Here is a 24,650-nt window from a genome sequence, read left to right as displayed (position 1 = left end):
ATAATTAATGTAATATAATATAAAATAATATAAAATAATAATAAAGACCGGGTATAATATAATATAATATAATATAATAATATAATATATTATATATAATGTAATACCGGGTCTTATATTTTTTGCTCCAAAAGATGCATTAGAGCTGATTGTCCGGCTAGGTCTTATTTTCGGGGAAACAGGATAGAACCATCTCCTCCCCCCCATTCCTCCCCACCCCACCCCAGTCTCAGTCGAAAATTGAAAGATCTTCAACGAGGAAGGCAGTATGTGAACTAGAAATGACCACTGAGCAACTCGAGAGAGACCATTTCATGCCTGTATTTCTTCCCTTCCTGGGCTGAACTCAAAGTCCATTGGAACAGAATCTGAACAAAGAATCTGAACCACCCTAGGAAAAGTGGGGGACAGTTAATTTGTTTTTAATTTTGTTGTGTACTGGGAGTGTGTATTATTAGGAGTGTGTTTGTGTGTTTGAAATCTTGCCCATATTTTCTCTATTAGTTTTTTATTGAATTCTCTACTTTTAAAATACTTAGGTAAAGTAGAACACAACAATAAGGGTGAATCGCATCAACATGATAGGTAACAGACGTCAGACATGAGAGAGTACGTGACATGTGTACTAATATATATTTGTATATAGACTTCTAAAACAAGTCAATTAGTCTGTGGTGTTAGAAATCTAGAGGAGGGGCAGTTACTAGAAAGAGGTGCCGGTCGGGCTTCTGGGGCACTGGTGTACCCTAGTTCTGGAGCTGGGTGTGCGTGTTCACCTTATGACGATTCATTAAGATACATTCTTAAGATTTGGGTACTTTTCCATAATAAAGTTCAGAAATGAAAAAAAAAAAGGAAAGGTCCTCAAAATAGAGGGATGGATGGATGAATGGATGCATGGATGGATAGGTTAAATAGATAAGGTAGAAAATAGCTTCACTTGCTTTTTCTGGTTCATTATCCCCGTCTCTCAGATCACAAGGTCAGGGGCTGCTGTTTTCTCAGGAACTGGCTCATAATAGGTACTGAGAATTTATTGAGTGATTGATTATCCTGAGTTAAATCCTACCAATCTCCCATGAGTGGTTTAGAGAGAGTCCTTTGATGCTGAAAATGTTTTAATATTTGTATTTTGTAAGAGGGTGAAATGAGGGAGGTATATATTGCTAACATCTTTTACCTTCTGATTTGGAAAGACTAGCCCGGACAAGGACAGCCCACTCACTTCTCTTGCTGTTTGGGTACTCCTAAGTTGTTACTAACCTCTTTGGTAAGAACTTGTTGAAGTTCAATTGCAGCATTGTTTACAATAGCCAAAGGCATGGAAACAACTGAGTGTCCATTGATGGATGAATGGATAAAGAAAAGCTATCCCTTTTCTCTTCTCTTCTCTTCTCTCTATGGAATAGTATTCAGCCATGAAAAAGAATGAAATCTTGCCATTTACCATAACATGGATGGACCTTGAGGACATATGCTAAGTGAAATGTTAGAGGTCAGACAGAGAAAGACAAATACTGTATGATCTCAATTATATGTGGAATTTAAAAAAAACAACAAAACAAACAAACAAAAACAAGTTCATAGATTCAGAGAACAGATTGGTGGATGCCAAAGGTGGGGGTTGGGGGTGGATGAAATAAGTCAAGAGAGTCAAAACGTACAAACTTTCTAATCATAAAAAATCAAGGGGATGTAATGTATAGAATGGTGGCTACAGTTAATAATACTATAGTGTATATTTGAAAGTTACTAAGAGAATAGAACTTAAAAGTTCTCATCACAATAAAAGAAAATCTGTAACCATATATGGTAACTTATGGTGGTGATCAGTTTACAATACATACAAATGTCGATTCCTTATCTTGTACACCTGACACTAATGTAATGTATGTCAATTGTACCTCAATAAAAAATAAATTTAAAAGTTTGACAAATAGTATTTTTTACTTTCGATTTTTTTATTGGAAGATGGCAAATATATGTTTCCTTTAGAAAATTGTTGGTCTTTCCTGTGTGTACTTCAAAGGAAAAGTGTGTGTGTGTGTGTGTGTGTGTGTGTGTGTGTGTGTTGGTGGGGTGGAGTATTAAGTGTGTTCTGGGTTTGCTACTTGTTCGGTGGCTTTATTCAGAAGTTCTAGAGCCAGTGATCCTGAGTGGAAAAGGTGAGTATTGCTCTTGCTGGAAGGTTTATTATATAGCTCAATTTCTCTTTAGCGCCCCCTTGCTCTTTGTCACCTTTCAGAGCGTTAGACAAACTGAATGGATTCCAGTTGGAGAACTTCACGTTGAAAGTGGCCTACATCCCGGATGAAATGGCTGCCCAGCAGAACCCCTCTCAGCAGCCTCGAGGTCGCCGGGGGTTTGGACAGAGAGGCTCATCGAGGCAGGGGTCTCCAGGATCGGGGTCCAAGCAGAAACCATGTGACTTGCCCTTACGCCTGCTGGTTCCCACCCAGTTTGTGGGAGCCATTATAGGAAAAGAAGGTGCCACCATTCGGAATATCACCAAACAGACCCAGTCTAAGTGAGTATTCCCGGGTGTGTGGTGGGTGTTCGTGTTTTCCCCTTCGAATCTTAATAACAAAGTATGTTGTTCTGGTGCTGGGTGTTCGTCTGAAAATGGTTATGATCCCTTCTTGTCAGTGCTTGGGAATCAGGGCGAACCTTGTGATCGATACCTTAGTGTTCGTTTCATAAAAATCTGGGGCTAAACCTTTATCTCAAAGGGGAGCTCAAATTTTCACACATTAATAGAAAACAAATGATACCGAATCCACTTGTGACAGGGGAGGCCCTGGCGAACTAAAGGGCCACTTCTAGGTTGTTCTCTATGCCTCCAATACCCAGTGATACCTGCCTTTTTGTTTTTGGAAGTGATTTTCTGAGTCCAATACAGACACAGTTTTTCAGCCTTGCTTTACTTGAGTAAAGAATCGTCAGCTCCTGGTCTAGATTTATCTCATGATTAAGCCATGTAGCCAGATGGCTTTTTCTTCAGGATGTGAATTGGGAATTTTAATTTGCACATTCTAGGGGTTGGGAGATTCTTGGTTAAACATTGGAGCTAACTTTTCAGGCACAGAAAGCAGGAGTTGTTTGTTAGGATTTCCCACGGTGGCCCCAGTGCTGAGCACGTGGCCTGATATGCAGAAGGGCTCTCGTATTTGGCAAATGAGTGAAATGTAACTCCAATGCTTCACATACTAGTTGCTTTGCTTTATTAGCCACCCTGTTATGCTGTATGCTACTATTTTTGACCCAAAGAAGCTTGGTGATGACCTCTCTCTCCACCCCTACTTCCGTGGAGTACCTGGGGATTGTGACAGCCATGTTTCCTGAAGAGCTGTGAGTGTTCCAGGGAGAAGAGGCTGTGTACAAACCTCTCTTGTGTCACTCTACACCAAAGCGTAGGGAAATGGCCTGGGGCCAGCTACAGAGATAGGACTGTGGAGAGTCTTGCCTTTTAAATTTAGTAGGGAAGTGGATTTCATTTGATGTGGTCCAAGGAATTAAGGAGAGTCTTTTCTGAAAGTACAACTATGGTGCTGTTTGTACCATGTGCAGATTCATCATAGACACTGTGCCTGCATTCAGTGAACTAGCCGACTGATTCCTCACGCAGAACCGAAAAGAACTGTGTTTAGGGTGGTGGCGTGCCCACTCCACCTGCAGAGTGGCGTCTAACCCTGCCTTCCCCTGCTTTGAAGCAGGAGATGTTGGGTGTTGGTTACCTTTGTGCCAAATCAGTGGCCTTGACCTCATAAAGTAGCAGGTGGGGAAGACAGTTGAACCATAGCCTCAATCAGTTTTATTGTTAAATTGACTGGTTTTAATCTTAAAGTCAAAGGGTTTCTTGCCTCCCTTGATCCACCATTACCTGCAGAAACTAATTATTAAATGGTTTTCCTTCCTTGTTAAGTGGCAGATTAGAGGTGTTCCTTTTAAGGATATTCATTTCCTTGTCAGAGGAAAGAGTTTCTGTGATTTAAATTGAACTGTTTTATTTCAGGCAGGAAGATGGAGGATGAAGAGGGAAGGGAAGCAATTTTTGTTATATCTGACGATTCATTTGCAGAGCTCTGCCAGTGGATTTAATTAATTCTTGCCATTGAACTAGTCATTATCAGATCCTCTGTTTCTGGAATGACCTCAGAGGGTTACCCTAATCTGTAAAGCAACAGTCCCTTCTCTCAGAGGATCAGAGTTGAGTAATCCTTAACACTGAACAGGTGGAAATAAACTGGAAGGAGGGAGTTCAACATGTTACCTACTGGAAGATAAGCAATACTTAACAGTGACCAGGGATTGAAACAGTGGCTGGAAAAATGGTTCTGAGATTGGGGCTATTATCTAAGGCACTGTGTTTTATTGGTTATTTCTAGTTAGCCCTTATTTGTTTCATTTCTACAGTAATTCATTCATTCATTCATTTAACATTTTTAAAAAAGACTTACTGGGGAACAGTGTTTTCCCAGGGCCCATCAGGTCCAAGCCGTTGTCCTTCAATCTAGTTGTGGAGGGCGCAGCTCAGCTCCAAGTCCAGTCGCCATTTCAATCTTTAGTTGCAGGGGACGCAGCCCACCATCCCATGAGGGAATTGAACCAGCAACCTTGTTGCTGAGGGTTCGTGCTCTAACCAGCTGAACCATCCGGCTGCCCCATTATCCTTATTTTTAGTGATAGGTTTTACTTCTGAACTGTCTCTTCAGTTTTCAACTAAATATTTAGGAAAATGAAATCCAAACCTCGATTTAATCGGTGTGATGAAGTGGTCATTCCCATGGCTTTATTTTCTTGTGTTTGAGTGGCCAAAGGGACTCACAGGTGTCTAATTTTCTCTGAACACACTTTTTTGGATAGTTGATTTCTTTCTTGTACTTTTCCAGCAATAGCAGACTTGTTTTGCATTCAATGCAAAATGTACAAGTCTGCAAATGAAAAAACCAAAGAGTTCCCCGTCTTCATCTCAGCTCCTGAGGTAGTCATTGTTAAGCTGAGGCTGTATCTTTCTAGGACTTCTTCCTTGTGCCTACAAACAAGTGTAGCTTTAAAGGAGAAATCTCAGCATGGTATGTATTGCGTTTTTTCATGGGAGATCAAGGACTTCGTACCATGTTGGTACCTGGTACCACATGTTTTTAAACAGCTGTATGGATACACTGTTACTTAACCATATCTTCCTGGTGGGCATTTAAAGTAATTCCCAATTATCTTTCTACTGTAAATAGTGCTCCAGTGAACATTCCTAAGCCAGTGGTTTTCAACCACAGCTGACTCTCCCCACCCCTGCCCTTTTGGATATTGCAATTTCTGGAGACATTTTTGGTTGTCACAATTGGAACAGGGATATGGTGTAGGCATCTAGTGGGCAGAGGCCAGGGATGCTGTTAAACATGCTACAGTGCACAGGACAGACCCTACAACAAAGAATTAAGCTGGTCCAAACGTCAATAGTGCCGAGGGTGAAAGCACCACTCTTGACCCACGTAGGAGACGTTACGAGAAATAGAATTCTTGAGTCAAAAGGTGATAAGCATTTTAGCTTTGATAGGTTCTGCCAATTTGTTTGACCCTCCCACCAAACCTATGGGTATGCCCAGTTACCCATCCTCTTGCCAAACTTTATCTGTCAAAATATTTGCAGGGCTGGAAGAAAATACACCTTACTTTAATTGCTGTGTATCTACTTACTAGTGAGGTTTAACATTTTGTGTTGATTGGCCATTTGCATTCCTTTGAAGTAGAATTGCCATCTCTTTGGGGTCCTTTCCTGTCACTTGGTTACTGACCTTCCACTGTGAAGGAGGTAAAATGTAGGAAGAGCCTTGCAAAAGGAACCAGATGAGCGAAATCTCAGATGATGAATAGTGAGAGAAACTGTGTAGACCAGGGAGTTCAGCCTGGCTCGTAGGATTCCAACTGCAGCCCTCTTGGCATGAGTTCCAGTTCCTATTTGTTTTAGAACAGAAGGAAGCCTTTGTCTGAAGGCTCGCTGACATGAGATGTTTGTTCTCTGTCACCTAAAGGGAAGCGTTAAGCAGATATGGAGGGGCAGAATGAAAAGATGTCCCTGCTTGGTCAGATTGAGGGAAGACAGAGGAGTGTTCCTGGAATTAAAATTCATCTCTAGGGCACCCATGTTGACAGTTTATCAAGAGCTTATGCTCTTGAGGGAAGTGAGTCATCCGCTCTGCCCAGAAGTCCTATGACTTGGAAATTGGTCATTATAGACTCTTGCGAATGCGTGTACAGCTCTTGTTTTCCTCTCTCCTTGTGCCCTCCCGAAGAATCGATGTCCATCGTAAAGAGAACGCAGGTGCTGCTGAGAAGTCCATTACTATCCTCTCTACCCCCGAAGGCACCTCTGCGGCTTGTAAGTCTATTCTGGAGATTATGCATAAGGAAGCTCAAGATATAAAATTGTGAGTAAAGAGGATGAACCGATGAAGAGGTTGATATTCGTGCTGTTTTGTTGTGGCTTTCTATGACACCATCCTTGGGGATTGACAACAAACAGAAGGACTTGCTGTCCCAATGAGCTACAGAGGTTGGCACTACTGATTTGGTTGTAAAGCATAAGTCCTTAAAATATTTTATTTTCACTCATGTTTGGATATGGGGTGAGTGGTGGTAATGGGGTAAGTCTGGCTGTAGAAGAAGGCGACTGGGGAACATGAGAAGCCCACCTGAGGACCAGGAAGTATCTCTGGGATTTAGCCAAGGCAGGGCCCCAACTCCTCACTCTTACTCTGAGTTCATGGGGGTTCTGTTCCCATCATCTGCCCCGCCCACCCGGCAGCAGCAGCAGGGAGTCAGGAGGTGGGGGAAATCCCTAATCTCGCGCTAAGGTAAACTGGGGATTTATTTGGATGTTCCAGGTTGGAACTCTAAATATCTTTTCCACAGAAACTGTGAGTGGAGGTTGGGTTTTGTGCTTTTAGCATTCAGCCCAGTGCTACGCAAAAAAGTAGACTCCAGGGTAAAGTCCCCGGAGACGTAATCACCAACATTTAATTTGTAGGGACCTTTAAAACAGTAAATGTATTTTTAGTTATGAGGTGTTATGTGGTGCTATAAGATTTTAATTCTTTTTTAGTATAGAGAAAAATAAAGAAAAAGCCCATCATCCAGATAACCCCAATGACCTTTTAAACAGTGATATGTACGTGTCTATGCCTTGGAAATTCAGAAAGGTACAAAATGAAACACGAAGCCCTTGCTTCCTGCTCTTACGTTCTTCCCCTAAAGAGTAACCACTGTCGAGTTTCTTCTGTTCCCTTGTATAAATTGTGCATGTTTCGCCAGGTATGTATTTTAAAATTTATACTAAAAACATACTATTTTGCATTTGTACATTGTGTTCTGGTATTGGGGGTTTAGGAATATGGATTTGAGTAGGCAGTGTTTTCAGAGAGCTAACAGAATCCATCATTGGAAGATATTCCCTGAGATGAATAAAAGAAAACTTTTAAAGATTAACTTCTATCCAGATACCTGTTAATGTTTCTTCACCCCCTCTATTCAGGCACTGCTAGAATGTAGGCTAATGGTCAGTAAGCTTTAAACTCTCCCTCGCATGATGCTTCCTCTATGGTAGGTAGGAGGTAAATGTTTAATGAATGAATATTGTCTTTCTACCAAAGAGGACATTTCCTTACCTTAGTTTCATGACCATTCTTTTTTTTAATTTACAGCACGGAAGAGATTCCCTTGAAGATTTTAGCCCATAATAACTTTGTAGGCCGTCTTATTGGTAAGGAAGGAAGAAATCTTAAAAAAATTGAACAAGACACAGACACTAAAATCACGATATCTCCGTAAGTGCTGCCTTACAATTTCGTTTGAATTAGAAAATTTTCAAATATTTTTACCCTGTGGGTTACATATTAAGCATAGCTTCTCCAATTTTATAGCTGTTTTGTTTTCTTTTGAAAAATTTCAAACACTGTTTTTAAGCTGTAGGTTACATATTAAGCTTAGTTTTACAGCTGTTTGAGCTAGCCTGTAGTGCCATACTTATACTTTGTTTCTCAAACTCAGTCTACTATCTACTATCTGTTTCTAACCTATATTGAAAGTATTAGCTATTCCCACTAAAGAGGCAGGAAGCACTAAATAGTTTCCATTCCTATTTCCTAGTTGAAGTTTTGGCTAAGTTTTCTGACATATACTTGCAAAGTCAGAGTACATAACCCAGTTTATTATCCACTGCTGTGTGACTAATTATCCCAACATTTGGCAGCTTAAGACAATAGTAAACATTTATTGGTCACCTCGTTTCTATGCATCAGGACTTCAGAAGCAACTTAACCGGGTGGCCTGGCTCAGGTGTCATGTTGCTGACAAGTCAATGCTGGCTGTTCGTGTGAGGCCTCAGTTTTACACCACAGGGACCTCCCCACACGGCTGCTGGGGTGTCCTCAAGACAGGGCAGCTCTCTTCTCCCAGAGTGGACGGTCCAAGAGACCAAGGTGCAAGCAGCGATGTCTTTTCTAACAGACGGCCTCAGAAGTCACACTCTGTATTCTTCTAATGGTGCTTACACAAGTCAGCTCTGTTCCGGGTGGGAGAGAACTGCACGTCACTGGGCAGGGGCTCGTCCTGGAGGCTGGCTACCACACCTAGGGTCCACGAATGCTGTGGAATTATATGGAAGGTTTTTCTTCATCTGAGGATGACTACTTAGTTTCCATCGGAGTGTCCAAAAAAGATCAGGTGGGAAGAGACTGATGAACTAAGGAAGAATGGTAGGGAAAGACTGAGGCAGCATGTTTGTGTAGCAAGGAGTTTTCAGATAAAGAGGTGGTAAGGAAGTAGGAAAGTCCTGCTTGGTTGTAAAGAAAGAAAAGGGAAAAAAAACCTCACAAAGTGGTAAATATAATAAATGATCCTACCCTGTCTCAAAGTTTACGTTCAGAAAGGGGAAGGTTTTAAGTGAAAAAAAATCTTAAAAGCTATTCTAGAAGCAGCTATTTCAAAAACTGTAATATAACATCCTTGGCGGGGGAGAGGTGGGTTGGGACTGGAGATTAGAAATGCACTTCTGTAAGTGGTCTAAGACAAATAGTCTTATTGTGTAGATGTGTACATATTTAGCAACTTGTAGGGGGAAAAAGGAATAATATCCCGTTCCTCTGGCTCAAGTTTAGCTTAAGATATTCTGCTAGTAGTGAAAATGAGAATTGTAACTCTAGGAATATGAAGGAGAGCTAAACCAATATTCCGTATCCTTTCCATCTATGTCCTTAATCTTATTTTCCATGGTAAGTAGCTCCCCCGCATTCCCTCTCAAGGCTGTTGACTGGCTCACGTGTCATCTAAGTGGATTTTGAAGCTTCAGCAGCACCTGGGTTAAGCAGGGACTATTACTGCTGCATTCTAACTTTTTAGTTGTCTGAATGGTCTTCAAGCGACCATTTTTTTAAAAATTTAGTCAAGATGGATTGATTTACATGATTTCCTTCAGCCTGCTTTGATTTAAATTCTAAAATGACTGGCAAAAAGTTAAGTTTAGACACATGAATTCTGGTTTGCCCTTTTGGACTGTTTCCATGCTTATTCCTTGCTTGGTGACCCAGAAAATAATGCAATTGTGTGAGAATGCCGATTATGCCTAGAATTAGTCAGTGCAGACGAGGAACGTACTCGCTAAAGGTTGTGTGCATCTGGTTCTTGGTTTCTGCTAAAACTGTACATCCCTCCATTCATTTTCTTTATATTCCACTTTTAAATTGTGAAAATGGTTCAAATGTAAGTGGTCAAGAAATACACTGTTTAAAACAGGGGCTTAGTTGAACTATGTACACCCAGTCATTTTATTGAGAAGGTAGGAGGGGGAAGTATTTCCTCTCCTGTTCTGCGCTTCACATCTTTGGGAGCTGACTCATTTTTCCTCACGTCTAACCCCTCACTTTTACATACTGCCAGCCTCCACATTTGGGTTTTAATTGCCATCTGTGGCTGAACTATCATTAACTGTCTTCCTCCTGTAATTTCCATTCTCTTTCTTTCCTCTCGTTTTCAACCTGCAGGTTGCAGGAATTGACGCTGTACAACCCGGAGCGAACCATTACAGTGAAAGGCAGTGTGGAAACATGTGCCAAGGCTGAGGAAGAGATCATGAAAAAAATCAGGGAGTCTTACGAAAACGATATTGCTTCTATGAATGTTAGTTTTAATATGAAGGATGTGTCTTTTCTTTTGATGAATAGTTATAAGACGTTTTCAGTTGCATTAATATTGATTTCTTTAATGGTGTCATCATTAGATGGAGTTTCTCATTGATTTTTAGCACCGTAGTGAGTGTCTGGGGAGAGTTGGGAAGACACAGGCTTTGACATTAGGTTTGACTATCTCTGTGATTTTAGCAAATTATTCAGTCTTTGAGACTTAGCTTTCTCATCCGTGAGGTAAGGCTAATACATACAACCTAAAAAAGGTTGCTGTCTCCTGCACAAGGTTAATTTGAGGGAGATAAGTATAGTAAGCTTGTGGGCTTCAGAAGTGTGTAAACTGGGTCTGAATCCCATCTCAACCATTTATTAGCTGCAGCTCTATTCTCTTGGACATGTTATTTGGTCTCTCTAAGCATCAGTTTCCTCTTCTGTAAAATGGGACTACTGCCTACGTTGCATGCTTATTAGAATTACAGTAGATACAGTGTATGTAAAAGCTGTTATGAATACAAATTGAAAACTTACTTGGTTACTCATAAACCTTGGAGATAAAAAATCATCTGTGTAGGACAACTAAGACAAAAGTGAATTGCCAACATTCCTTAATGGATGGACTGGTACTGAAGATGTAATGTTTCAAAACTACATCTTGAATTTTCAAGTAAGTGATTGAAAAAATATTCAGCTGGGCCTGTCACCTGAAACATTACATCTCAAAGAAGGAAAATGTGAAAATGATACGTTTGTCAGAAGAGCCGAGAATGCTAATCGTTTACCCCACTTGACTGCTTGTCTGCCTTCACGGTATCACTGCTCATCCAAATGTTTGAGTCAATTGGGACTTCTTAAAAGATTCTCAAGTATGCTCAAGTCTCAACTAATTTTCTAACCTCCACCTTACTTCTTCAACCCTTAGAAAATTAAACCACAACAAAAATCCCCTTTGTGGGCTCCTGGATCCACTCCAAAGATACGTGCAATTGCAGCCGTCACATGCAGATGGCACCTGATTTCCAAACACCTTGGCTTTGTTTTAGGGCCTTAGACCCATGACTGCCAAATTTTACCCAAGGAGTAACGATCTCGTAATAGCTGGTTCTATATAGTATCTGGCTTGCTTTTTAGTGGACAAACCTTGCTTGCTGACTTCTTCCACTGATGCATAATTTCCAGTCTGTATTCACCGTGTGCCCACAGTATGCAGAGGACACATTTGTCTGAGCGCTGTCAGCTGGTCGTAAAGAAAAGGGAAGCTGTGTTCCCTGCTTAGAGAAACCCCATGTGGCTTTAGATCAAGGAGGGGGGCAAACAAGCACACGGATTTTAAAATACCAAGAAACAGAAACAGATATAAACTCTGTACTCAAGTGGAGTCACACGGGAGCACCTTGGTTCTAAAATTTGATTTTTAATACAATGATTTTTTCTCTACCAGGCAAGAAGCCACAATCTGACTATTTTCACTTACTGAATGCTCAGTGACCCTTGATCTTTTCATTGTAAAACGAAGGGACCTTTTTCCTGTTGCAGCTTCAAGCACATTTAATTCCTGGATTAAATCTGAATGCCTTGGGTCTGTTCCCACCCACTTCGGGGATGCCGCCTCCCACCTCAGGGCCCCCTTCAGCTATGACTCCTCCTTACCCACAGTTTGAGGTAAGATGATATGCCTCGGCTTTCTTTATGGTTGAGTGGGACATAGACTTTGTTGCCTTCGGGTAGTGTGACATGAGATGTGTACTGGGAAAAATCAGGAAATTGTTCCCTGCGATCTAGCATCAGTTTAGCATCACATGCTTTCCAGGTCTGGTCACTAGAACCTTACCTAGTTCTTCGGAGACAGACAACGTGCATTATTTCTTTTGAAGTTTTTGGGTGGTAGAGTTGTCAACATGTGCTTTCAAATATCAAAAGACATAGTTTTGTGCATGTGTGTGTGCAAACATTCAATAGCTTTTATTTATTTTGTAAACAGGTATAAATTATTAAGAAATAAATCTTATTTTTATATTTGCTTTTTGAGAATAGCATTTTCCCTGAAGTCAGAAATAGACCAGTGATAGTCTGAAAATAATTGCAGCATAGCAGGCATCTTGTGTAATAATTCTTTTTCAAAGTAGTTCATAAGTCAGTTGTATTATCAGTGATGATTGGGGGTAGACAATCATGTGAACTAAAATTAACAGCACTCAAGGATCTTCTTTCATGACTTCTTTTTACATCTCCCCCTTCCTGTTTGGTTTTCTCCTTGTCATGTAACATTTGAGTGGTATCTCCTACCCCAATTTAGGGACATATCCAGGTGGAATAGGTTGGGGGGGGGTCCCATGATCCCACTGTCTAGGATACGTGGAGAGTAAAATGTCCCTGGAATTTTACAGAGGGCACAGGTTGCTGAGATTATCCATATTTTATCCTTGTAAGAATGAGACTTGCCCTGCCTATCCTTGAAACCATGAGACTGCTAGGTGTTCTGAGCTTTTGCCCTCTTCTTATCAGCCTTTGCATCTTCCCCTGCAACTCATCTGTCCCTTGAACATGTTTGGGCCTGAAAACCATACAACAAGCCTATTAATCTAAGGATAGGCCTAAGAATTCCAGCTTTGTGTCAAGTGTGACTAGTTTCATGCGTTAAAGGAAGCTTCCCCCCACAGCTAACGGTGCTGGGAGGTAGCTGACGCATCTGCACGTTGATGCGAAAGAGTTGAGAGCCCAGGGTTTGCATCACTGCGGGTCAGTCTCCTCTTTGCTCTCAGTTTGTTGTCTCACCGGCCCAATGAAGAAACTGAACCAGATGAATTCTCTCTAAGGAAGGACTCGTCTTTCAGGTCAACTGTTTCTAGTTTTCACAGAATTCAATAATATAAAAAGTTTAAGAAGAGGATAAAAGTGAACCTAAAATAGGAATTTGAGAGTACATGGACTTGACCTCTAATATGCCTGCTAGTGTCTTTATTAGAAATAGATGCATTTGTAATATGATTGCGTTGAGGGCAGACTTATCTCTGATAGTTTTGTGCAAAATGACGTTTATTGAAAGCTGAAAGGAGCTGATGATTTAAAGGGACTCTGTGCTAGGGAAGCTCTCATCTAATCTACATTTCCGCTCACTGCCCTAACCTAGGTTTCTCTTTGAGCAAATCACTTCACTTCTCTGTTCCTCACTTTCCCAGTTTGTAAAATGAACTGTCACTTTAACTCTTTTCTCTCTCTCTACTGGTTACATGTCATGTTCCCATGAGTAAAGCCTCTCACATTCTGAGTGGGAGCATTTCAGAACAATTTTGGGCATCATCTGTGTTATACACTTAAGTGGATGCTTCAGTAGTAAAAAAATGCCTATATTGAATTGCTAGGTAGCTATTTTTTCATTACACGAATAAAAGAATAGGAATAGTCTCTGAATTTAGTCAATTTTCTGATTTAATGACACGGTTCTGTGTCTTAAGTTGCAATGTTGTTAGAAAAATTAAGATTGGTTTAAGAGAAGGGAGATCATATTAAGAACATATATTTCTGAAGCACTTTTACAATTTTAAATGTCAGCGACTTAAGTAGCAATTTTGTTTTATATTAAGAACGGGAGGAGGAGGTCAGTGATCTTGGCTTTATTGAAAGTGAGCCAAGAATAAGCTATAAGGAAGATCTCACTGGAATAGGTGGTCTTTGCTTCTCCTGAGATTTTACAATGAAATCACATAGGTCCAATTACATAGGAACAGTCAGTGAGAACAGGAAAAGATGCGGAAGCTGCCAACAGAAAAAGTGGAAACACTGCAAGAGAGCAAGAGCTCAGAACCCCGACTGGCCTGGTTTCAAGGGCAGGAAAAGGAAATTCTCTTTATTTATTTATTTATTTGTTTGTTTGTTTGTTTGTTTGGGGAAATTCTCATTCTTAACGGGATAAAATGTGGACAGTCTTAGCATTCCGTGTTCTCTGCATAGTTCCGATGGGCATTTTACTCTGCATGTGTGCTAGGCAGTAAGAAAATGGAATCCCCAGCTTTATACCGGACATCTCCCTATATTGGTGTAGTAGTTACCACCTAAACCATTCAATGCAAATCTGTCACCTACCAGCTGGAATAGTCGACAAATTGTGCAGATATTGCATGTGTTTGCTGAAGATGAGTGTGATCTTGTAACTTTTCTATAGATTTAACTTCATCTCTCTCTCTCTGCCTTGGAACTCAAAGAATGTCTCAGGAATTCTCCATAGAACTTAACAGTGGAAAGGAGACATATTTTTCTACCTTCTTCAAAATGGAAGAAATCTTTGCCTTTGTGGTTTTTAAAAACAGGTGCCCACAATGGTCTTTTCCTCTTATAGAGGTGCGTGATCTTCTCTTGGACATCTGGTGTATATTTTTGCAAACTTTGTAATTATAGGTGCTTATTAATGAGAATATTGTACTATTTTGAACGTTTCTTCTTGAGGACATTCACCTTGATGTTAGCCACAATAGCATCAGAAATTTGGCAGAATACTATTATCTAATAGGCAGTCTGTGTTTAAATTTCCAGTTACCCGAATTCTGTCCTATATATCTGTGTGTTTTCAATAAAGAATCCAATCTAGGATCAAACACTGCATATAGTTGTCATGTTTTTAGTCTTCTTTTTTTTCCAGTCTTGAACAGCACTCCCTCCTCAGCCCCCATTTTCCCTTCTTTATGGCATTGACAAATCCAGGCTAGTGGTTTTATAGCTTGTCCCCTAATTTGGATTTGACTGCCTGCACACGATTAGGCTCAGATCATACCTTCTGTTGGGGCAGGAATATCTTCTCAGTATGTCACACTGGGGAGCAAATGATGTCACTGTGTGTCACTATTGGTCAAATTTGATCATATGATTAAGGTCGTGTCTGTCCAATTTCTCCACTGTAAAACCTGGGATTAAGAAGTAATCAGTAGTGCTTTGAGAATGTGTGAGTATTTGGTTCAACAGTTTTTCACCCAGGGGGTTTAACATCCATTGCTGACATTTGCCCTTATCATATAGTCCTGTCTTTATGTCTGTTTTCTTTTACACTGTAAGCTGACAACCTTCTGTAAAGTAGAGCCTTCTCCCTGACTTAAAAGGAAAACTTGTTTTTTTGTTATTTACATTAGAATTTCCCCAGACCTTTTGAATTAGAGCCCCCCCCCCCCACACACACACACACCTTGGGGTAGGGGGTTGGGGGTGAGACCCAGGTGTCATTATTCTGGAAAACTCTATAGATGACATCAGTGTGTAGCCAAGGTTAACAACAGCTGTTCTGTTTCTTAACTGGTTAAGAGGCTGTTCCCCACCTTGAACTTAAAATGAGTCAAAATCTCAGTGGGAGTAGATGGAAGCTGGTTTTGTAAAGGTCAGCGGGAGCTATTTGTTACCCATTCACTGTCAAGAACTATTCTGCAAGGAATGTTGATTAGTCTGTGGAGGGTGGACCTAAATGTTGGAGAGAATATCTCCTATCAAGACTAATGCTTGGGAGACAATATTTGGAATAAGCATAAACACACACCACTCATGTATGCCCCTTTTTATAACTTGTTTGAGGCATTATTTTAAAGTATAGTGGAAAAACTTACCCCCTTTTCTCTGCACCACCTGTCATTCCAACACACAGGCAACTATCAGGCCAAAGCCTTCTGTGGGATGCTGCCACATGTCTGTTTTCATGCTTCTAAATATATTTTGGCATGCTGTGTTATCAGGATTAGGTTTGGCTGTGTGTTACAAGTTTAAAAATGTGGCTTAAATGAGTTTTCCTTTTTCAAGAGGAGAGTTGAAGGGTAGTTCTGGTGTTAGTTCTGCCATGTCATCTCGGCCTGGTGCGCCTATTGGCTTAGAATGCCGTCTCCTGGCCCAGCATGACTGCTCAAGCTCCAGCCATTGAGTCTGATTCCAGCCAGCAAGAAGGTTGAAGGATCAAAAAATTGGCAGCCACCTCATTTAAGGACACTGCTTTTCACACTTCCACTGGTGTCATGTTTGCTAGACTATAACACCTGGCCACGTCTACCTGCAAGAGAAGCTGGGGAATGGAGTCAATAACTAAATAGGTGACTAGGTGCCGAGGACGGTTCTTTGACTGGGCCCACCCTAGATTTAGCATATTACATGTTAAAGGAATCTCTCAAAGCCTGGGAGGCAAGAGGTAAGTGTTAAGCTCTCCCTCTACCCCTTTACCCACCTCCCCCACCCTCTAAAAAAAGAGCAGACTCTAAATTAATTCTGGAGGAGAAAATTCCGTGTTCTAATTCCACTCCTGCGGATTATTTTCATCTAATAAAGAGAAAACACCACTTTCAGAGAATTGTATTATGTCTCTGGATGCCAATTAGAGTAAATTTTACTTCCAAATAGCTGTCAGGTAATTTTCTGGTTTAATTTTTCAGAGAACAATTCTTTAACAGGTTTTCTTTTAGTCTGTAACTTCATGGGGGAGGCATACTTAGTTTTGGAATAGCTTTGCCTTACTGTCTATTATTAGACTTTGTTCCTTTTCTAAACCCAAATCACTAATAAGCGGTCACCACTTTCTTTTTTGCTTACCATTGCTTCGTATGGTCCTTGGATTCTCTTTGGCTTCACTTTCCTTCTTGCTGAAGAACATTGTCTTGAAGGTCTGTGATGACAGTTTACAAACCCAGACTAGAGGATTGAAGGTTGGCAGATATTTGCTCTCAACCCTTGGTGGTTACCCTCCATCAAGGTCTGGCATCCACAGCTGCTGCTCAGAAGCTTGCTGGCCTTAGACGCTCTCACAGAAAAGCTTACTAAGATTGTCTCTCTCCTCGATGCCCTGTAGGTTAGCAGTAAATCTCTGCTTTTACTTTAAATGCGTATTGCCTGGCAAGGAGTACGTTTTGATGACCAAATGTTTCAAAGAATCTGACTCTATTTTTATGCACTGCTTCCTCTTTCTTTTACAGTTGTTTCATTTTTCTCCTCATGTTTTCTCACTTCTGCTTTGTAACATGAAAGTGGAATGGATGCCTCTTGCCTTGGATACATCCCTTGCCTCTGCTCCTTCCAGAACGTTGCCCACCCCTCCCCCGACAACATACCCTTCTTCCTGGAACCTGCCAGGTTGATTTTTCCCAGAGAGCCAAAGAGTTGGTTCTTCCAACAGACAAAAACTGTCTAGTTCCTGCCCAGCAGCTGGCTCATGCCATATTGAATTGGCAAACTTCAAGTTTATAAATGACAGGAAATGCTCCTTTCAGAAATGCTCCAACAGTAGGGAAGAGGCAATTGGCAGCTAGTGAGCAGAGCAAGAGCTGGAATTGGCAGACAGCATCATCCGTAGCTGGATGGACCTGGCAGCTTGCTTTGGGGTTGGCAGAAGTTACCCCAAGTGCTGTTTTCTTCATAATTTTGATAGCGTCTTTAGAGTCTTCCCAGAAGTCTCCAAAACAAGTGTAACCTTAAAATTGCTAACTTTCTGCTGATGGAAGATGCAAGAAATGTGAGCAGTTCCTCAGGTCTTAGCTAGGGGAAAATGCTCTTGAAGAAACAGTATGAGTTGAAAGGGAGTTTTAGATCAGATGAGTGTTTCATGGAGTCTCTTCGTCTTTCTGAGGATTTCTTACTGTGGGTGCAGCTCTTGTCAGTAGACAATTTCAAAGTAGGTAATTCATCGCACTTTTATTACCTCTAAGAGGCCTTGATCACTAAGTTATGGGAAAAGAGCTTCTTTGCCTTTTTTTTTCTTTTTTGAAGACTTCAATATTCTTTTCAGGTCATGGAGTTGAGTAAACTTTGTTCCAGTTCCAGACCAAAATCCATTCAAACAAAACAAAAAGACCCAGGAGTATCTATTTCACAAGCCCAAGGAAAACACTGGCATCCTCCCAGGTTCCTGGAGTCTGGTGTTGGCTGGTATGCTCGTCTCCATGCCTCTGTGCTGTCTTACATTCTGTTCCCCACAAAGTAAATACGCTTAACCTTATACTGTTTGCTCATTCTTGTATCGCCTCATGATAGAGGATTAGGAATTACTCACTGGCAGACTTCACCAGTTAGGCAAACTTTCAGTTGAGCAGCTTTGTTCTTTTGTTTTTTTTTCAAGCTATAGCATAGAGTCGGCCAACCAGGTCCAAAGGAAGTTTTGCCGATAGCACCTGGCAGAAATCCACTGGGAAGCAGCTTGTGTCCTGTGAATGTCCTTCACCTCTGAAGGTTTAGGGAAAAGGGCTCAAGATAATGCATCTGACCATTAACTTAAAGGCAAAGAATGTGTTACAGAAAAGGTCACGCTGATGAGTTTTTCCAAGTTCCATCTCCGAGACTTAAATTCACAGATGGAAGAGGCTTATCACAACCCATTGTTCTGGCTTCTTAGTTTTGTAAGTAAACATGAAGTTCTCTGCTTATCTGAGTGTCCAAATCCTGAAAACATGGCTCACTGTATATGCTCAACCCATAGAAGAAGGATTTGTAGCAGAGCCAGTTTAATGACTGTCAAGTGGACAGGATGTTTACTCGAGGTGACTGATGTTGCCAGAGGAAAATTTCTTTCAAAAGTAATTGGTGGTCAGGGAGATGCCAGGTGGACGTGGGATTGGAGCAGAGGGAATTGAGCTGTATTCAAAATGCCTCCATCAAGCTTCAGACCTCTGATGAGTCAGCGTTTTATTAAGGTGCTATTGCCAAGAGTGCACGTCACCGTGTCGGTCCGGGGCACCCCCTCCTGTGCTTGGTCTGCTTCTACACTGCTTTTTCCATTTGACAGGCTCTGCGGCTTCTGTTTGCAGGCTCGTGCACAACGTTGCTCTGTCTGCAGAGTGATTCTGCTGGTCTTTGCCCCTTCTTCCTGTTAGATTTTGGTCCTTTCGGCCCTTCTCTGCTGACCACCATTCCTTTTCCACACTTTGCACAACTTTTAAGTTTCTTCTTAGGCGTCATGTTGGATTTGTTACCTCCCTCCCTTCCCCAAATCAAGAAAACAAAAGCACCAATAGCATTCATCACTGTGGTAGAAAGATGATTTTGCTTTGGCGCAGCAAAATGAGGCTGTGACATAGTTTTTGTCTCCGAGCTTTTCTCACAGCCGCGGTCTTCTGGATCTTCTGGGCTGAGACGCAGGCTCCGGCTGTGCTTGTTGGCCTTCGGCTCAAAGGATGATGTTGCCTCTTATGTGCATCCTGAGGACACTCAGAAGTGGCTCTCTGGGGTCCGTCCCACGAAGCGTAGTTTTTACTAAGTAGATGAAAGAATTTTTCTTATAGACATGGTAAATCTCACAACTGATTTTCCTTTTAATTAGCTGCTAGAGAGCTTAGAGCCAAATTTGTGTAATAGCATTTCTGGCTTCATCTTGTCTTTTCTACTCGGGTCCCTTTGCTCTTATTTCTTCACCTCCTTTGTTTTATCTTTCTAGGTTATGTGTACTTTGTAAGCAGCATAAAATCTTTCTGGAACGAGGCCCAGAAAACAAATAATTATATGCAGTGGGGCAGATCTGGGCAATTACACATTAGATTTAGTCTAATCATTAAAAAGGTCCTTATCACCACCAGACACCCCCCCCCCCAAGTATATTATTCAGAAGAACATTATATGTTCTCTAAATATAAAATATTTAGATCCTATCTTTAAAAAAATTGGTTAAGATTAATGTATCGGTTTTACTCTAAGGATCAGACTGACAAAATAAATTGGTGCTAACACTGAGCAGAGCTGATGGTCACTGTCAGCACTCATGCAGCTGGTCTACCGCGTTTCCCTGAAAACAAGACCTAGCCGGACAGTCGGCTCTAGTGTGTCTTTTGGAGCAAAAATTAATATAAGACCCGGTCTTATTTTACTATAATATAAGACCGGGTCTTTATAATATAATATATAATATAAATAATATGAAACATAATACCGGGTCTTATGTTAATTTTTGCTCCAAAAGACGCATTAGAGCTGATTGTCCGGCTAGGTCTTATTTTCAGGGAAACACGATATCCAGTTACTAAAGTGAGATAGCCCTCAAAGTGTCCCTCTGGAATTCTTGGTGTATGGGAATTGCATAACACTGGCAGGCTGGGAAGTATGGCACTTTCCCAAAAGAGGCACTGTTCTGATGGCTTGGAAATACTGAAGAATGAAATAATCTTAAGTGGTGTTCACCACTGAGGAATAGCCACAGAAGTGACCCGACCAAGCCGTGCAGGAAAGACCCCTATTGCAAATCTCCATAGTCAAGAGTTTCATGGTAAAGCAAAGTCTTCTGGTGTGCGTGTTCTAAGAAGGATCGTAGAGCCCCAAGGGAGACAGCTGACAGCTGTATGAAGTCCTGTAGTGTGTTATGACATCCTGGGACACATAAGGAATAACAAAGAAATACCAAGCTGTAAAGAATATAGTGCATGTATTTATACAGATGCTGAAGAAACAAACCCCAATAATCAAAGAAGAACCCAATGGTTTTTGTCAAGAATATTTCCTGGAGTTGAATTTTAGGCTAACTCGTATAGGAAATAGGTTTGTGGTGGGGGTTATAGACGAAGGAAGAGACTTAGATAAGCGGAGTTTAGATGATTTTCATTTGTGGAAAACTAGGCGTGGCGTCTAGAATCATATTAATACATTGCTGAATTTTTCGTAAGTGTGAACGGTATGGTTCAAACTAAAATGATTTCCCTTTAAAATATTGATTGTAAGATAAATTTATTAGCATGAGAATTTGGAATTGTCTCAATTTTAAATGGTCATGCTTCAATACAGCATTTCTATTACATAAAATCTTAGAAGTATTTGTACAAGGGCACAAGATTTACATTTGAAGATTTGATTGCAGTATAGTATGAATTAGTGAAAAATTGGAAACAAGACTTTTCCCCCCCCTTCCTCCGCCCCCCCCCATCCCCCCACTCCGTTTCAAGCTGTTGTTTCTCAGTCTAGTTGTGTAGGGCACAGTTCCCTGGCCCATGCTGGTATTATGAGCCTTGTGCTCCCCTCTGAATGAGGCAGCCGGTCGCCGGTCATCAGCCACTCACGGCAGCTCACACCAACCTCTGGCTGCGCAGGGCAGCCCAGCTCCAGGGATAGCGTTGTTCACAACCTTAGGTGTAGAGGACGTAGCTCACTGGCCCATGTGGGAATCAAACCGGCAACCTCGGTGTTAGGAGCACGGCGCAACAACCACCTAAGCCACCAGGCCGGCCCCAGACTTTCTAAAGGTCTTTAAAATAGCATCCTCAGGTGTAACAAAACTGTCAGATACAATGAAGGAATTGCAGATTTCTTTTCTTGACACCTTTTTAGGATGTAGTTATTTTATTCCCATAGTGGAAAGAAACATTGAAACTCTTAAGTTATAAAGTGTCTTAAACATGCATAAGATGGATGTGTGCAGATGAGACAACAGTCCTGTTGCTTTTCGTTTCTTGTTCTAGTAGAGCATTGTGTATGATTCAATTAATCTTTTTTTGTGTATGTGGTAATTTTAATTTGGGTATAATGGACATAACTAGTTTCAGGTGTACAACATGATTTGCTATTTGTATATTACAAAATGATCTCAGGTCTAGTTAACCGTCTGTCACATCATTACAAAACCTGTTTTTCATTGTGATGAGAACTTTTAAGATCTACTCTCAGCAACTTCCAAATATGCAGCACAGTATTAAGAGTCACTATGCTGTACATTACATCCCCGGGACTTATTTTATAACTGCAAGTTTATACCTTTTGACCCCCTTTAGGTCGTTCTTAATCTTTAGTTATCCCTAGTCTTCAAAATAAAGGAATATTTTAATGGACTATCTCTGGTGCCCTTTTTAGGATGTTGATGATCAAAGGCTTAAGCTTTTGCCAACTACACATAATAAGAACTTTCTTATGATTCCTAGGAAGTCATGCCACGGCAGATGAAAGAGTGATCTGATCAGGGAAGGCAGCACTTTCTTGAATGCGAGTTCTATTGGGCCATTTTTCTTAAGAGTAACTTATCGGCTCTAGGTGACTATTTCAAAGCAGAGCCATAGCCATTGGAAGCTGGGTATATACTGTGTGTGTGTGTGTGTGTGTGTGTGAATATGGCTAAGGTGATAGAGAAGCCCAGATTTGAATCCTGGCTCCATTAGTATGTGACCTTGTGCAAGTGACTTCACCTCTCTGGCTCAATTTGCTCATCTTTAAAATGGGAATATTGTTGTTAGTTTCTATCAATTGGATCAGTTGCGAGCTGTAAATGAGGTAATGCACAGCACCTCACAGAGGAAACTCTCAAACTCAACACACAGGATTGCTTGTCTACCCCTGCTCTCTGACTATAGTTACCTTCCTTTAAGCCCAACTTTTTATGCTAGCATGCTTTTTATCCAGCTCCCACTACAGAAAACACAAAGGCAGCATTGCAATGTTCCATGAAGGCGTTAACTGGAATTACACCATTCTGTGTGTGCGAAGAGAGAGCCTTTTTGTGTAACAATAATATTTATCAATTTGAAATGTTTAGGCTCTTTAACTCAGCATTTCTAAGAATTTATGCAGTAGAAGTATTTGTACAAGGGCAGAAAACTTTGTACAAAGATTTGATTGCAGCATTACATGAATTAGTTGAAAATTTGGAACTAGATACATATATATTAGGGATGAGATAAATCAGCTGTGGCATATGTTTGAAGGAATACTGTTGCTAGAATGAGGTAAGGATGTCTGAATGACATGGGAAGATATCCAAGGTGTACTGTTAAGGTAAAAAAGCAAATTAGAGCGTGTTATATGTAGTATGCACCCATTTTTTAAAAATTTAATACCTTTTCCCCCATGAAACATGTCTGCCTGTCCTTTTCTAGTTTCCCATGTCTTCCTTTTCCCTAGGTTTTCGTCATTCTTCCTGAGCATTTGGCTTGAAAGAATTACGACTATTTGGGCTTGGTACTTTACTTAGACAATTAGCTGATTGTGGAGTTAACAGTTATTTGGTCAATGTAAGTTTTTCTGAGTTTAGGAACTCCTAGACAAGTTTTTGACATTTTCAGATTTTGATGATGTTGTACCTTTTTATCTTGTCTAATATGATTTCCCTTACTTCCATTTTATAATTGGTAAATAGGGAAAAGAACCAGCCCAGCTCTTTTATTGTTTCTAGAGTTTTTGTTTACTAATTTCTTTATTTTTATATTTTGGCTTATAAACAAGAGAGATTTCACACAGCTCTAGAGGCTGCAAGTCTGAGATGCGGGTGCCAGCATGGTCCGGTGAGCGCCCTCTTCCAGGCTACAGACTTTTCTGGTTGTATCCTTACATAACGGAAGGACCTAATTTAATCTTTTTTAAATCATTGCTTCAGAAGAAGGAAATTAAAGACTAAAAAAAAATTTCCTACTGAATAGTGTGACTAAACCATGTCCTATGGAACAACCTTCTAGTAAGTCCGTGTTGAGGGATAAGTGGAATGGCTGATTCATCCATCCGTGGGCTTCTGCTGTTGGCCGTCAGTATCTTTCCAGACACGTGGCGCTTCGTGCCGTGTTCTCTAGCTCCCCCTCTGCGCTTACAGGGAAAAGATGGTACCCACCGTTAGTGCTACTAGTAATTTCTGTGTGGTGATGTCCTTTGGTGGAGCAACATTAAATGGGACAAAATTATGTTTCCTTATCCAGTAAAAATGAATGCGCCCAGTGCTGCTGTTTCCTTTGACTAAGATTTCCAGAAACTTCTAAATCAAATTCTAAAGATTTCCCTAGTTTCTGGGATGCTTAAAAGCAAAACTGCTGGCATGTTTTTGTTTGAGACTTTTAAAAATTTATAGGAAGAGTTTAGGTTAAAAAATTAGACATTATACTGGAGCTATTTGGTGGCTGTATGTGTACACATTACAGTATTGATGGATTGAGTTCTTAGGAATTTATAATATCTTACATAATAAGAATATGAGAAGGTTAAAGAATTATGTGAAATGTTTCTTACCAAGTAGTTCATGTGTACATTTCTTACTGCAAGGTATTGTCTAACATTTCTAGAAATGTTTGCTAGGTGTACTTTTTCTTAAACAAAAAATGCATATTATGCTTGGTTTACTCAGTCGTTGCTCATCTTAAAATATTTCTTAGCACATATGGGAAATCTCTGTACCTTCCTCTCAATTTTGCAGTGAACCTAAAACTGCTCTAAAAAAAATAAAAAATGAAACAAAATATTAAAACATTTCTTGGAATGAATTACTTAGAATTATAACAACTTATCCTCGGAAGCCTGTTTTTCTTACTGGTAAACAGTGTTAGCTGCATGAACGTGAGACTGCTTCTGCGTTTTAAACCTTTAGCTCATTGGTGACATTACTGAACTTTGAACCGGCCTTTTTTAGGGACCCAGTCACTGGGAACTGTTCTCTTGAGCGTGTCCTTTAGCCCTGCAAGAATGACTGTTTGAAGGGAGACTCAGGAGGGGCACAGCCGGCTCGAGGTGGGAAGATAAGATAAAATCCACTGATGAAAAAAACCTTTTAGGAATTAGCCTTCAAAGTGTGGTCCAATTTGT

The 24,650-nt window shown here is 40.7% G+C and overlaps 1 protein-coding gene across 4 annotated transcripts in view; it reads left to right on the top strand.

Annotated features, from left to right (window-relative positions):
• The window catches only part of IGF2BP3 (insulin like growth factor 2 mRNA binding protein 3), a 117,546-nt gene that overhangs the window by 85,072 nt on the left and 7,824 nt on the right, over window positions 1-24,650 (top strand). For all 4 annotated transcript variants that reach the window (XM_074340851.1, XM_074340850.1, XM_074340852.1 and 1 more), the window contains 5 exons: window positions 2,246-2,527; window positions 6,291-6,425; window positions 7,698-7,820; window positions 10,035-10,170; window positions 11,709-11,834. In XM_074340851.1, coding sequence (XP_074196952.1) covers window positions 2,246-2,527; window positions 6,291-6,425; window positions 7,698-7,820; window positions 10,035-10,170; window positions 11,709-11,834 — 802 coding nt within the window. The remainder of the gene's footprint in view (window positions 1-2,245; window positions 2,528-6,290; window positions 6,426-7,697; window positions 7,821-10,034; window positions 10,171-11,708; window positions 11,835-24,650) is intronic.

This window comes from Rhinolophus sinicus, linkage group LG09 (assembly GCF_036562045.2).
Source record: "Rhinolophus sinicus isolate RSC01 linkage group LG09, ASM3656204v1, whole genome shotgun sequence".
Taxonomy (NCBI): domain Eukaryota; kingdom Metazoa; phylum Chordata; class Mammalia; order Chiroptera; family Rhinolophidae; genus Rhinolophus; species Rhinolophus sinicus.
Note: the sequence above shows the minus strand (reverse complement) of the source record. Positions and strands in the feature narration are given on the sequence as shown.